We start from the raw sequence: 15924 nt of genomic DNA, 5'->3' as shown, positions 1-15924 counted from the left end.
CCTGGCTGGGGTAGGCTACTTTAAAGTCAATGTGTGTGGTCAAAGTAATAAAGAGAGAGAGAGAGAGAGAGAGAGAGAGAGAGAGAGAGAGAGAGAGAGAGAGAGAGAGAAGCAGTCAGGGCTAAAGGTGAACAATGAAAAACTTGCGAGCCAACAGACCAAAAACCAACAGCTGAAGATTTACCGGCTAGACTGGTCAGGAATTAATTTCAAATGGTGTCTTATTGAATTTCAGCAATGCGATGTTTTCTTAAAGTGTATTCATGTGATAAACGTTAAGGCAACAGCAAACACTCCGTGCATCCGATTCTCAATGCAGCTTAAAGAATGAGCCGGAGTCTGGTTTCTCACCATCGGCAGAGCATGAACGCTGCAGAGTGATTTTGGGGGCTGCCGATAATTTGCCGGCACCTGCAAAAACTTGAGCTTTCCTCCACAGCTATTGTGACAAGATGGGACAAAGGGAAGGACAGGACGAAGCCCCATGCAGCTGTGCATACAGATCAACATTGCAGAACTCTAGTAAAGTTCAGCAACTAAGCGGAAGGAGCAAAGACATAAAAGAACCGTAAAGACTTCAGGCTGGCTGACATTGGCAGCTTTCCCCTCCAAATAGGCACAAGACGAAGCAGAACTAAGTGTGAATCAGTGTGTTCTCATAAATTCTACACTTTGTCCGTGCTCGTATATGTCTGTCATTAACACGGCTCAAGGATGGATAACCAGAGTTTATATGGAGGGGGAATATGGTTCTGATAGGAAGACACATAATTGACTTTTTTTTAAAACAACGAGGTCTGCTAATAGAAATGTGACAGTGAAGAACAGAGAAGTGTTAATTTAAACATTATTATGTTAATACATGTTTCCCAAATTAATTTTTGTTTGCTTAGAGGCACAATTGGATCACCTATTTCCACGGTCTGTTTAAAATGCAAGGTGTTTTCATGACAGTCAAGACAAATGTAGGCAACGCACCAACGTTGCTTATTATTTCTGAGGCTGTTTAGTTGTGAATTACTTTAAATGAAATATCCGAAAAAGGCATTTCACACTGTGCGGCGAAAAAGCATTATCTAATTTTACATTCATAAACTGAATATTCTCAACATTTAGATAGTCCTTCGCTTCTTGCACAGAAATTCAGAAGCAGGAAATTAAAAAAAGGCAGCTGTTTTACTGAGATAAGCCTCGGTTGTCTTGCATGCAATTATAGCATCTTGCATGCTAATGGAGTCATGGCTGCTCACCAACATCATGTCTGTTTTTTGTTTTTTAAAAACCCCATCAGGTGAATAAATCCTGATGATCATTCGTGGTCTAAAACGGTGATTCATTCAGAAATGGTGCGTCCTAAAATTTGTCTTGATGTGATGCGTCTTTAACCGAGATCAGTTGTGTTTAGCAGCGGAGCTAATTATTTGTCTAGCCCTCTGTACACACTCTGTCTAGTGCTGTCCATGTCTGGAATTAAACAGTGTGCATAATTCTCACTGGGCTTTAGAACGAAAGAAGAAGGGGAAAAAAAAAGAAGAAACTCTTGTCTGCTTGAAATGAGAGAGGAGATTCTGTAATGAGGGTTTGCGGATTCAAGCCCATTCCTCTGTGTGCACGAACAGGCCAATTTGCAAGCATTCATATTGCTACTGACTGCAGTAGTAATTCCACACAGCGTCGGAGCCCCACATATCACCTCTTAATAGATTTTTTTGAATTCATGCTCACACCTTATTACCAAAGACGGTGCTGGTCGATGCACTACCCCCTCCTCTTAAATGTCAATCGCGTACATGAAGCATACATCTTATTCTATTTGTATATCCACTAAATAACGGATTCTCGCTGGTTAACTCTTCAGTCCTCGTTGCTACACTCAGTGGGGTCTCAGATAAGATATGTTTCAGTTCATAATGCCGTGCCAGCAATACAATAGTCTACACTGAGGGATATGCATATGTCGTCCACAGAATGTGTGACTCGTACATCAATGGATGTTATTTCACACGGAGGTCAGGCTTATGATGTGTGGAAAATACATTAAAAGCAGCAGATAGACATTAGCATTTGCTGCAGTTGTTAGTGATCCCATTTTAAGTCAACAAACCCTCTGATAAATCACACTCAAAGCGCTACGTAAGTTGTTGTGGCACAGTTATGGAAGCGTATATAAATGCTGGGAATGTATTGGATGCTGCCGTATGCTGGACATATTTTTTGTGTTGGTGAACTCAATTAATTTGGCAGCATCGCAAATAAAAATAATCAATGTAAAAAAAATCAAAAGACAAAATGCAGGTTTGTCAAAATTCAAAATATCCCTTATTAAATAGCTTCTTTTGTTCTTTTACGCTGTAATTTTGAAGAAAACAAATCGTCAAAAGTAATCAGCCGACTGCAGATCAGGGCTGCAGCAAACAATTATTTTCTCAATTAATTTATGTTTGGTCTTTAAATGTCAGAAATAGTCAAATAAAAAAAATAAAAAAGAAGGCCAACACAATTTCGTCAAGCCCAATGTGATGTCATGAAAAGTCTTAAAATACACATTATTATCAGAAAAGGCGAAGAACAGCAGCAAATAGTGAGAAGATGGAAATTATAAAACAGTTATTGATTTTCTAAATAATAGTAATTAATAAAAGGAATCATCTTTACAGCTCTATTACAGGTGCATGACATTTTAATCGACTCTGCATGACGAGGGATTCCAAAAGCTGACATTTTCCTTTCAGGTGATACAACAATCACAGGGTCTATAATCTCTAACGGCCCCTGGCAAAAATTTCGAGGGCGTCCGAAACACAACGCACTGCGACGAGCTAATTGTTATGCAGCAGGAGTTCAGAAAGCGACTGGAAGGTCAGTACGAGGACACTATGTGTACAGATTCAGAAATACCCAAATCACTGACTGGTTTCCCGCACGTCTTTCATAATGTCACCCGCTCAGAAAAAAACCTGCGGTCAGCTGTTCAATCATTATTTTCTTGGCACATAAACATAAACCGTTCTGGATCTAGACACAAAGGTTTGACTGAGAATACAAAACAAACAGGTATTGAACGTCTGTCATCAGTGAGGTGGATTAATGATAAAATGATGATGAGCATCTAAAATCGTTGGATCATGATTGTACTTTAATAAGAAGACAACGGTGAACTTTTGATCCCAAAGTGGGGAAGTGCAGCATGTGATGATCCGATGACTGAAAAGTGAGATTTGAACGCCCTTGCTGAACTTACAGTTTGCGGTTTATGATTTATCGTGTTGCAGAAATCTGGCAGCAACTTCCTATTATTATGTGTGTCGTGAAAGTTTGAGTCAAATCAATAAGTGAGCAGTCTATTCTAGATATACATTCTTTCTATCAAAAGGTTTGAAAAATGAATGTCGCATCAGTCTTGCAGAGGTTTTCTGCTCTGATTTTTTTCTACAGAGAGCCCCAAATGTAGGCATCACTGCATGCTTCTTTCATGTGAGGCTGTCATAGTTACACGGCTGACTGTCACTGACTTCTGTAAAATTAACCAGACACTGAACTGCAACACATCGGCGTAAAATATGCTGCCTTTTCGCGGCCATCTGGCGAGGGCAGGACTGCTGTGATAGAAAACCAGCGGATATCAGGGGTCACGTTCTTGCTGGACGTGCAGAGGGATGATGTAATGTGACAGCTCTGTCCAGTACCTGCATGCGAACGCCGTCTACGGCATCAGCGTTAACAGAAGGTGAAATCAGGGGTTTCAACGAGGCAGCTCTGCCATTCTGCTGGATTGTGCGTGTCAATTATGGGCCAGGCAGACGGATAAAACACTACACTGGTCATTCTGCTGGTTCAGTCAGATAGCCTAAGTCTCTGCCCTCCCAGGTGTGATGGATTCTCCTGATCTGACAAGCTGGAGCAGAGAGAACCAGTTGGGCTTTACAGACTGGAGGCTGGAAGAGCTGAAGAGGAAAGGGGGGGTTGTGGTGGTATTTTCCTGCATGCATTCTGATCCTAAAACACAGGTGCAGCCCCCATGAAGCCCCCCCTCCCCGCTGCAAAGTGTTTGTCCATCTGATCCTCCATTAAATCCTGATTATTATGGATTTGTCTTTTTCCAACCTGTGATTTGCAGAGATGAGGGTCTTGCTGAAGGTAATCTGGTGACAATTTTGGGGGGATATTGGTTGGAAATCAACCTAAACACAAAATGTGTGAAACGAAGAATAAGTTCTAAGCCATTAGACTGCATGTGTGTGTCCGTCCAAATATTGCAGAAGGGATCCTGGAATCTGGAATCAAGAAATATAACACGAAGCTGACAAGATGGATTTAGTTTCACTTGTTTGAACAGAAAATAGCACTGTACAACTCGCTGTTTTTCCGACACTGATCAGAGGAGCCCTATCTCCCACACAACTGGGGAGGGAGGGGGGTGGGGGGGTTCACAGCTGAGATTTGGGGCTCCCAGCAGCGTCATGCAGAGCCGATCATTGTCTCTCTCACACTTTCTAACTAGCCATTTCCCAACACCCAGACAGCAGATCGGGCCGTATACGCAGCAGCAGCAGCAGCTTTGCCCTCAGGGCTTTTTTTCTCTCCCTGACGTCGACCATAACTAACAATTTGGACTCAACGCGCGGATGAGGGCAATTACGGGACTTAATGTCTCCTTTCCGATCGACCGATAGTCAAATGAGTTAAGCAATGGCTGCAGACATCTGAGTCCAAGAAGTGGCTGTTTAAATGAATCCCAACTAACAAGAAGAAGAAAGAGAAAAAAAACACTTATATATTTCACCGAGAAGAAGATCGGTGGACATCATGCACGGATTGGCGGATTTAACGCTCAGAAAGCCGAGTCTGGGTGCGTTTGATTCGGGATTACAGTGACAAGCAGGGCGAGTTGGTGGAGATTTGTGTTTTGTTTTAAGGAGTCCGCTTCCTCTCGCTCCTGTTCGCTGTCCTCCGGGTTCCTGCAGGACTCCCAGAGTCGCGGACAGACCCATGCAGCCGCCAAGGTGGGTTCGTCTTTAGTTGGAGTTGTTATAAATGATAAACGAACATTATTAGTCTTGTCAGTTTGCGGGTTTTTTTGGCTTTCCTTGCTGGGGTTCCACATTGTGTCTGGCTTCTTAAATGTGGGACGTTTTTAAAAAATGTGTGCAGTCAGAAGAGCTGGATTTATTCAGTAAAATCTCGATTTATTGGCTGGTGTCACTCAAGAAACGCTCGTTATGAATAAATGGATGCCGCACTAATGTGTGTATCATAATGTCAGCATGTATTCCCACCAGTCTGCTTCTATCTGACACGGAATTGGGAAAAAAAAAAAGAAGAGAGATCTCTTCTTCAGAGCAGCGCAACGGGACAAACGCGCCTGCTGGCTGCAGATTTACGCCTTTTGAATCCTATCTGCATGACAGCCTGTAATTAGATCAATAAACGAGCTGTCCATAAAGCGCACATTTAATGACAGGTTTTTTGGTGTGTCCTCGTAACGCCATGTGCGTCTTGTGTCACGACGTGAGGCTTCATGTCGGAGAAGCGCCATCTGTTGGCAACGAGGATCAGTCCGCTGCGCCCGTCGAGACAGACGCCTATAAAAAAAACGCTACGGTGCTCACAGTTTAACGTTGGGGAACAGATACTTCAACAATATGCCTTCCACTACTAATGTGACAAAGCTGCGGCGGGACTGACGGGTGATATCGGGGGGATTTAAAGCAGCGCACCATAAAAGCTAGATTGGGATCGTGGCTGCTGGATTTATTTATGGAGATGTTACATGATGTCACCTTTACCTGTCACAGCACGTGGAGCTCATGGTGCGCGTGATGTCTCCAGAGAAATGTCTCTTTCCTACAGTTTGTCCTTTCCGTGTTTAAAACCCCTTGCGGGTAAATTTCCCATTCAATTAAAAAGCAATCAAACAATCAGCTGATTGATTGGTCACGAAAATGATCGCCCAGCGGCCTAAAACCGATAGCAAACGCTTGATGAGAAAAGGCTATTTAAGAGAATAAACCTAATTTTGATTAGTGGTGTAGTCAAACTGATCAAATGAGCCTCTGTGACGAGAAGGGGGCTGCAGGCCTGCAGCTAATCATTATTCTCACTATTGATTGATCTTTAAGTCTATAAAATGTCAGACAACAGGTCAGAATTGCCATCACAGTTATTCAGAGCTGAAGGTGACGTCTTCACATTGTCCAAAACACACACACATTCATTTTTACAGTGCTATAAAATGAAGAGAATCGTTGCACCAAGAAGCTGAAACCAGAGAATGTTCTCCATTTCACTTAACTGATTGTATGGTTATCAAAATTTTTTCAATTGACTAATCTATTAATCGGCTAATCCTTTACATGCCAATTAGAATAATCTCATATTTCTTAAAAGGAAATAAATAGGACAAATGAAATGGACTGTGGACTTATAATAAGATGATATCCATTCATGAAAAATCTGTAAATCTTTAAATATCTAATTATAGATCAAAGCTTACCTGTGACTGTTGGATTGCCACAAATGACAATAATGACAATAATAATAAGACAATTCAGAAAATTAGTAATCAGCTACAGATTTCCAACCATGAAATTACAGACCAATTAATTAAATGAGTGGTGCAAAACACACTATAATCAACATCTTGATAGTAAATAATGTACAGACACCTTTGTTTGTTAAGTTGCTGCAACAGGTCTCAAATGTCTGCACAATCTAATTTTGCCCGGATGTGATGTGAATAGCCGTGGATCAATAACACTTAAAGATATGTGGACAATTAGCCCATATAGTGTTATTATAGGACAGCGTTGTTACCGAGTGTGCTTCTGCTGTTGCCACAAGACACAAAATGTTCCACAATTCATCAAAGTACATCACGGAGCAGCTTGTGCCTTTCAGCCGCAGTCATTCGTTTCAGATGGGAATGTATGGTGGGCTATATTAGCCCTGGAAATCAGCCTGCGCGGGGCCACCCTTGTTGAAAAACATGTGTAGGCTCAGACCTCATTGTGCACGAACGTATCCATCATCCGCACGAGGGACAGCGGGCATTCACAAAGACATTCACCACCCTATGGAAAAATACTGTACTCGCTATATAGGCATCACCTGAGTGCGCAGCCGTGTGTCTGGTTGTGTTTTGGTTGAAATGGCAGCGAAAGGCAGCAGTCATGTGTCATTTGTTTGAGATAATCAAAGGAGGTGGTGTTGTGTCTTTTAGAGGAGGGGGGGGGGGGGATCACAGCCTTCTCTTCGAGGAAATGTATTCAAATCTTTTAAATCTGCATGCATAGAACAGAATCGACCTCATTGATGTGTGAATCTGCGCACACTTTGGTTTGGGCTTTGATTACTTCATGACTAGTTTACACCAAGGCATCGTGGTTTGATTTAATGCTATCAGTTAAAACGATAAAGTACAATATTTCTGTCCAAAGGTATAATCGGGAACACACTGCTCATGTTCTCAGTGTTTTTTCTGGCAATTTAACAACCTGAGGATGAGTTTCTATCATAGATTTATAGGCATCATACATGTGGATTGCCTTCTTCCACCCTGTGAACTAGTTCAGTCATTTTGTTCCCATGTGTTCAACATTCAGTTTGTGTGTCATTTATAGAAACATTTGGGATCTCCACTACAATATGTATTAAAGTTGGGTGCAGGTGTGAGTTAAATCCACCTGTAGGGTTGAAAGGTCGGCTCGGCTTATAACCACCATTTAAGTGATGTGCATGTGATTTAGTATGTCTACATGAAGGGTGAAAGCTGCTAATTCCCAGCTCATAATGCTCGCTGTTGTTTCCCTCCTCTCTTCTCTCTATCGATCTCCAAGCATACAGCTCTGTGGAAGGCCGATACTATGTTTGCTCTTCAGCTTGTCCCTCCGCAGAGAGGTGACTGCTGTGATCTCTCTCTAGCCGCAAACCAGACCTCTCTGGCGGCGTCGTGTACTGCCGCTTTGTGGGTCGGGTCGTCGAACAAGTCCGCAGTCGAGAGTTGTAATTTGAAACTCGGGGAGAGGGGGTTTAAGGGTGGGAAACTGGCGGCAGCGATTGGTTCAGTGTGTCGGCTCGCAGAGGCTGCACCTTCTTCGACACTCCCCAAAAAAAAGCGAGATAGCTCGCCTGGCTGTGTTCGGCCGTTTGTCCCGCACTGAGCGTTAGCTAGCTAACTGGCGCTGTCGCCGCTGAGTTAACTCTCGCAGCTAAGAGGGCAACAAACAAAAACTTCTTACCAGATAGTGACGCGAAGACGGTGTTCGGACCTCTTTCATGGACTTTTGCTGTGGTCTAACTCTTCTTCTCCTGTACTTCCTCCCTCCGGTTTGACCAGGGAGAGGAGCGAAGTGCGACCCCGAGCTGGATGGATGGTTATGGGGGAAAGAGGAAGACCCTCGGCGCTTGACGTGTGCAGAGTCCTCGCGGTGTTTCTCTCACTCTTCCCCTCCGGTAAGATGCTACTTCTCACTTTTAAATAAACAAAAAAAAAAAAAGTTTTTTAAATAAGCTGTGTTGTATTTAAAGTTTGTTGTTTTAGTTGTTTTTAGAGTTAACGGACTACTTTTTCCACCTCGGGCAGCAAAGTTGCCAGGTTCGGTCACTAGTTATTAGCCGAAATATTTTTAGTGATACAATGTAATTTAATTAGAGTTACATAGTACATCTAAAATGATGCGTTTCCTCCCCCTGAAGTCAAATTGTGACAATAAAAACATTTATAAATCAGTTGGGATTCAATTAAACTCGATATAAAAATGTTTAAAATCTACTAGAATATAGATTACCGAGATCGAGAGAAGTCTGGAAAAGGTTTAAGGTTGCGGAAAATATTACAGACAGGCTTGAAAGTGAACAACCATGCTATTACAGCGCAAAAACAAAAAAGTGACTAAGTAGTTTCAGTCGGTGTTTTATTAAACTTCATTTTTATTAGAGGAAAACAAAACAAAGCGAGAGTCTTTTTTTTAGGAGCTGCTGCAGCCCTCAAACCCTTGTTTTGTTTTAGGGGGATGGTGCATGCCCCAGTATTTCACATTGGCTCCTTGAAAATGATTAATTAAGCAAGAAACTACATTTTAATGCAGCCATTAATACTTTAATAACTTTATTGTCGGGAGTGTGGTTGTGGGATTATGGTTTGAATGTTAAAATGTCCAAGAAGCAACCATAACAGCTATGCAAACTGTTGCAGTGGCCGTGTGACATTATATACTTACTGACTGTGTACTTTTCCCAGCGTGGGATCAATAAAGTCTGTCTGTCTGTCCATCTATCTATCTATTAAATACTCATATTTCTGCTTTTAAATGGACTTAATAATACTATATGTATATTAATTGGACAATGGGATGATGTTATTGGGGGACATCTCATTCAGCTCACCTTGCACGTTTGCCAAACCCACAAGATTCCCTCTTAAGTCACCGTCAAACAACAAAGTGATAATGCACGATAGTTTAGACCAACATTGGTTTATTGCCACCTATGAAATGTGATGTAAATGGAGAGGTGGTGTGGGGGGTTGGAGAAAGCTGTGGTGAAGCTTTCAGGAGGGATTGTTTAAAGTGTGGCTTCAAAGTGTTGATATGCCCCCCCCTCCTTGAGACACTGGGTGAAACTTCTCACAGCCCATTCAAATAAATGCTTAAGGTAATGCTAGTCAAACATGGTGTGACAACAAGCATCCTGAGAAATATTTACATTGTCTGAAGAGTTGGCCGGATGTGACAAAAAGCTGCAGATAACAATCTATGGCAAACAGCGATCATTATCACTAAAGGTGTGGATTAGGATTCCCAAATGCCGTTTTTTTTTTACGATACCCAAAGCCAACAGGTGTGAAAGGTTGTTCCATTTGTTTTCACCATTTGTGCACAATTGTGGTGTGAAACTGAAGAGCGTTATTTGTCCTTTGTAATGGTGTACAAACAAAACTCAACAGCATTATACAGTGGTTATCCCTCTTTTATTCCTTTTCTGTTTCATGTGGACATTCATGATTGGTTGGAAAGGTTCTTGATGTATTAAATGTGTGCTTTTACCATCAATAACAGCTAATGTGTATTTATAGCCTTTCATGTGTCACTATGGTGGCTTCTGGCCTACTTCTTTTGTTCAAACTGTATCTTGTTCCTCCCTGACAGTGAGCCTGCAGTGCAAGATCCTCAAGTGTAACTCAGAATTTTGGGCCTCCACCTCAAACTCTGGCCCGGAGGAGGAGTTCTGTACGGCGCTGCGAGCCTACAACAGCTGTGTACGCCGGACCGCTCGTACCTGCAGGGGGGACTTGGCGTACCACTCGGCCCAGCATGGCATAGAGGATCTAATGAGCCAACACAACTGCTCCAAGGAGGGGCCGACGTCCCAGCCCCGTGACCGCACCGCACTTCCTCCTCCACCCCCGCCGCTCCCACCTGACAGCCAGGAATACTCTGACGGGCCGGAAGTATGCCACTATGAGCGCAGTCTCCATCGCAGCACGGCGCAGCCCAACTACACCCACTGCGGCTTCTTTGGAGACCCGCACCTCCGAACGTTTGGGGACGACTTCCAGACGTGTAAGGTGGAAGGAGCCTGGCCGCTCATCCACAACAAATACCTGTCGGTCCAGGTGACCAACACTCCTGTGGTGCCGGGGTCTTTGGCCACCGCCACAAGCAAGGTGGGGATCCTACTGTATGCACGTCAATATGGTCTGCTTAGAAACAATCACTCCATTAATCATACAGTAGTTAGGGCTGCGTCTAACAATTATTTTCATGTATTATTTTGATTAACTATCTCCATTGATAGATGATAACTGTCCATTACAATATCCATGGTGACATCCTCATGTGTGTTGTTTTGTCTGACCAGCAGTCCAAAATCTCAACAAATGCAACTACTGATCACATAAGACAAAAAAACAGCAAATTCTCACATTTGAGAATCTTTAGGAACAAGGACATTTTCAGCATCTTTACTCAACTAATCAATCAACCAGTCGTTTTAGCTGTACAATCAATTAAAAAAATATTTGGCAACAATTGGAATTTATAAAGCAATAGTGCCAAACCTTTACTGTTACAGTTTCTCTCAAAGTTATAAAAAGGAAATATTTGATGAAAATATGTGTGTGGGGGTTTTAACTGGAAGGCTCTGGACAAATGTGAAGAATCAGCATTTCTGAATATTTCCTGACATTTTCTAGGCTAAATAAAAATCAATAAATGAGTTAGTTTTTGGTGACTTTGTGTCAGCTCTGCATCACTTCTTTCATGTGGTCTGTTAGTCAGAGCTGCTGTGGGGCTGCTTCTCTGTCAAACTGTGGACTCCGGTTAGTGTTTGGATGAGGTCCACGGTGGCAGATAAAGAAGCCAAACCCAGCTCAATTGCAAAGATCTTGATAAGCTTTATAAATTGTATGTCGGTGCTGCGTCAAATGTTAACACAAGGCTCCATTTTCACTTTTCACAGTGGGCAGCTCTCTCTGCTTGGCCTACTTAGTGTAGTCCACACTGAGCCCATTATGTCAAGAAGTGTTGTGTCTGCACAGAACTGTAGATATTTTCACTACATTCATTTTTTTTCTATCGTAGCTTTTACGAGCGGTGCTTTCCTCATTATTGTCGTCTGTTTGATGGTTTGATTGTTTGGATGGCTTTCCCAGAAATGGCTTTCAGTATAGAACTTGAGGTCAAAAACAAAGAAGTAGGAGTATTTGGAGATGGCAAATTCACAGAGAGTTGGTCCAGATTTGGCAAAGTTCATCACTTTGCAGAGTGTCATAACTGAAGTATTCAGACCGAGGCATACAGTAAGAGCACTTTGTCCTTAATCGCATTTGTAGAAAGTATAATTATCTGCAATCAAGGTTTGTTAATGATACTCTATTAGGCGTGTTTTTGTTTTGTTTTTAAAGTAATTACATTTCTTTTTTAAATATTGCTGTTCTTGGAAGCAAATGAAGTGGCTTTTGAGGTCTTGATTCTGGACAAAGGAAAAACAAGGCAGCAGCCAGTGCCACCTGTGCAAACAAGGCTCCTCTGGTAAAGATCTGCATTAGCAGAGCACTGTGTTGGTGCGCTGCTCTCAGCACAGCAAATAAAAATGTCTGGTTATTTCCAGCTTCATTCTCATGGAGGGATAATAGAGGCATTTTTCTTTTGTTTGTTTTCATTAAAAGCCTTAGAAATGAGCCAGGGGGGGAAGCACGGCTAATGTAGGTGGGAAATGCTACCCGGCGGTTGGGGGGAATTGAGACAGATCTGGTGCAGCAGATGAATTGTCAAGCTTATAGGGTATTTTATCCCAAGCGAGCAGACATCAGTCCCCCCGGCTGTCCTGGTATCGCTGCTCTGACAATGGCTCATTGGTGTCCTGATGAAACCAAGCATGCAGAATCTTGACCAGTCTCACTTAATTAGCTGCAGAGTATATCGCTCTGTCCTGGCCTGACGCCACTCCCTGGAGCATAGTTCTGGGGTTCACAGGCAGGTTTTTCAGCGCTATGAATGGATCGTCTTTGTGTCTGCAAACTGAGGCCTGATTTTACATGGCCGAGATTCATTTGAGGGCGTTTACCTTGGCCTCCCCCATGTTGAGCCAGTGCTGAAATATGACACTTGAGTGGGGTGGTGGGGTGGATGGCACATATTGCACAAACTCTCTTCTTAATGGAAACGTATAAGCACTTCCCTATTTTAAAAATCTGATGTTTACATCGACTGCATTTAACGAGGATTCTGGATGTGACCAGAAAAACACAGCAACCATTGACTGCATGCTTGCATTTGGGAGAATCTTTAAAGTCGTTTATGTTAAACTTTAATGAAACTCATTCCTTTTTTTCTGTCCTCTTGCAGCTGACAATCATCTTTAAGAATTTCCAGGAATGTGTGGACCAGAAGATGTACCACGCAGAGACGGACGAGCTGCCGGCTGCGTTCGCAGACGGCTCCAAGAACGGAGGGGATCGGCATGGAGCCAACACTCTGCGCGTGGTGGAGAAGGTTCCCGGGCAACACGTGGAGATTCAGGCCAGGTACATTGGAACGACCATCGTGGTCCGGCAGGTGGGCCGCTACCTGACCTTTGCCGTGCGGATGCCCGAGGAAGTTGTGAGCTCTGTGGAGGAAGGTGACGACCAGGACTTGTACCTGTGTCTTCACGGCTGCCCCGCCAACCAGCGCATCAACTTCAGGAATTTCAAGGCCCGAGCGGCGGAGGCCCTCAGCGCCAGCCGGCTCAGGAGCGGCACCGCGGCACACGGCTTCACCTACCAGTCCGCCAAGGCCAAGTGTAAAGAGCGGCTCCCAGTGGAGGACCTGTACTTTCAGTCGTGCGTGTTTGACCTCCTCTCCTCCGGAGACATAAACTTCACAATGTCTGCCTACTACGCCTTCGAGGATGTAAAAATGCTCCACTCAAACAGCAACAGATATCACATCTTTGAAAAGGAGACTTTTATGAATAATGCAGCGCAGCGGGGCAAAGATTTCCTTTCACTCCTCGTCCTCAACGTCCTTGCTGTCTTAATGTGGATTGAGTGTTGCACAGTTCATCTATAGTCCCTTTACAACAATATCCTCACGGTGTATCTGTCAATGAGTGTTCGAGTACCATCGCTGTGTCACGCATCGGCTCCTCTCCTCTGCTCTGGTCCCGTAACGTGCCTGGTGGCTTGCCAGTAGAGTCTCATTTTGGTAGCATCGTCGTGTCTTTACTTCGGTTCTAATGACAAGACGAGGTCACCGTGCTTCCACCTATCATCACATGTATTTAGCCGGTTCGTGGGACTGGTCTTTGATGAGAGCAGCGGTGAGAGAGCCCTGCTACTCCGGAGCTCAGGATATCCACCTGGGATTAAACCCCACATTCTCACTGGGCCTGCATGCCTATGGGAAGCCAGACGAGATGATCTTTTGCAGAAAGAAGAGTTTGCTGATCCTCCTTCCTCTGATCCACTCATCGGTGCCAAGCCAGTGAAGCTCTCCGTGGCTCATGTGGCGAAGCGAGAGGACCTGACAGGGGCTTTTGTTAACCTAAGGCCAAAAGCAGCTCTATGTTTGATTAGTTTCCAGCTTTGGAAAAGCCTGAGCCTTTTGGAGGAAGCACTCGGCCAAAAGGATGTCAGAGCAACGTCTCCAGTTGTCTGCTGTGGAGATTAATGGGTCATATTGTTATTGTGTGTGTGCGTGCGTGGGTGTGTGTGCATTAGTCAAATATGTGTGCAGAATTCAGCGTCTGTGGTTAATTTTCTTGCGTTTGTGGGTCCAGGAGTACCCAGTGGGAGAAATCGTTCCCGCGTCTTTATGTTGCACCCAAAATTTCAGACATAGAAAAGATGAGGCGCTCCAGTCTGTCAAAATGGCCTCTATCTGCCAAGTAGCAAATCCCAAAAGGGAAGTGATTTAAAAAGAAAAAAAAAGAATCTCCTTTTCAGTGTCGTGCAGCCTTTCACTTCATTGTTCGAGCTGACGCGTTGATCAGACAGTGTTTTTGTACTTTACATTTGTAATGTGAATGTAGCTAACAAGAAAAGCAAACGAACAACCTTAGCTAAGGGCGCTCGCGGCGTTTTACAGAATGTAGATCTACCAATCAAACTAAGACGCCTCCTCCATAGCGTTGTGTGAATTCAACTCTCCATTTCAAGCCTCGCTGGTGTAGATACTGTTAGCGCTGGCCGTAATGACGTCGCCTCTAGTTCTCAGTTTAGCATTTTATAGACTGCTGGTGTGCTGACCTGACTTTGGCTTAGTGCATAAATGATAAGCATATGTCGGTAGACGTTATTTCATGGCTTAAGTCATTGCCAAAGAACAAGCCCTCGTGCCAACATTTCCCTCACAACTGAATTTCCATTTTTTCAGTCTTAACCAGTTCACAATAGGGGGATTCTTAACTGTATATAGGAAGTGCTTGTGGGTGAATTTGGAGTACAGTAACACACTGTAAGAGCAGCGTTAGTTTCCTTTTTAGCGGTCTCACCTTTGCTTTTCCTGTGTTTCGCGCAGGAACACTTTCCATTTGAACTTTGGCTCTCCGCTGCAGTATCTGGTAATGTGTAAGTCATCTCTGTAGATACAGTTACTACTCGGGCACAGTTTTACGGTCTTTTATCCTTTACACTGAAGTATTTGGCAGGCCTTACTACTGCTATTTGGAACATGTATTTGGTGCAGTTTGACAAACAAAAAAAAAATCATACAAATGATTGTAATGTTGAATTTTGTGTTAATAGATGTTATTTGTGTTGTGAGTTTTACAGTATACGGTTCTACACGTGAAATGTGAGGTTGTACATATGTTTTGTGAGTTTAAATTTGTATATTACCAATTGTGTTTTGAATTTATCACTCCTACTTTTTTTTTTACATCAGATGTTATGGTGAATGTGAACTTTTTTTATTATTTGAAAAGAGATTTTTTGCAAAAACATGAACACCACAGAACAAAATATTCTTTACTTTATACAGTATGCTCACCTGGTCTTTGTGGAGGAAGTGATAACATGCTGGTTTTGATCACTTTATATAAAACATGCTGAAAGCAGTTCATTATCTAGAAAGGGAATGTAGGAACATGTTCTGGGGTGTTCATGTTTTTGAGTTTGAAGCACTTTATGTTTTCTTTTCCATTTAGCTCTTATTTTGTTTGAAATTCTGTGTCAGACTTGTAATGGTAGAGAACAGTAAAAAAAAAAAATAGCTGAATGAGAAATGTCAGAAAGATCAAACAGTTTGTATGTAAAGTGAATGTGGTGCTACATGCCAGCTGTTTATAATGTAAATTATTTATTGAATAAAAGAAAATGTCTTGTTAATGAGGTGCCCTCTTGTCTCAGTTTCTGTTGTGGTGAGAGCAGTTTTGGAAATTCACCATGTAAGTTCTGGCAACAATCTGCAGTGCTAGACCGCCCCCTGCTGGAAAGATGTAGTG

The 15924-nt window shown here is 43.0% G+C and overlaps 1 protein-coding gene across 1 annotated transcript; it reads left to right on the top strand.

The window, feature by feature from the left end:
* The first annotated feature begins 4556 nt into the window (after positions 1-4556).
* rgma (repulsive guidance molecule BMP co-receptor a) lies at positions 4557-15808 on the top strand. The gene is made up of 4 exons (XM_084018489.1): positions 4557-5003; positions 8336-8451; positions 10146-10663; positions 12846-15808. The coding sequence occupies exons 1-4, from the start codon at positions 4990-4992 to the stop codon at positions 13548-13550; spliced, it is 1353 nt and encodes a 450-aa protein (XP_083874615.1). The 5' UTR covers positions 4557-4989; the 3' UTR covers positions 13551-15808.
* Positions 15809-15924: the final 116 nt, after the last annotated feature.

Source organism: Eutrigla gurnardus (genome assembly GCF_963514095.1).
Source record: "Eutrigla gurnardus genome assembly, chromosome: 9".
Taxonomy (NCBI): Eukaryota; Metazoa; Chordata; class Actinopteri; order Perciformes; family Triglidae; genus Eutrigla; species Eutrigla gurnardus.
This window is presented reverse-complemented; position numbering and strand designations above follow the sequence as displayed.

Coding starts and splice junctions, on each gene's coding strand:
- rgma (XM_084018489.1), top strand. Junction 8,452..10,145: donor TCTCTCACTCTTCCCCTCCG/GTAAGATGCTAC, acceptor CCTCCCTGACAG/TGAGCCTGCAGTGCAAGATC. Junction 10,664..12,845: donor TGGCCACCGCCACAAGCAAG/GTGGGGATCCTA, acceptor GTCCTCTTGCAG/CTGACAATCATCTTTAAGAA.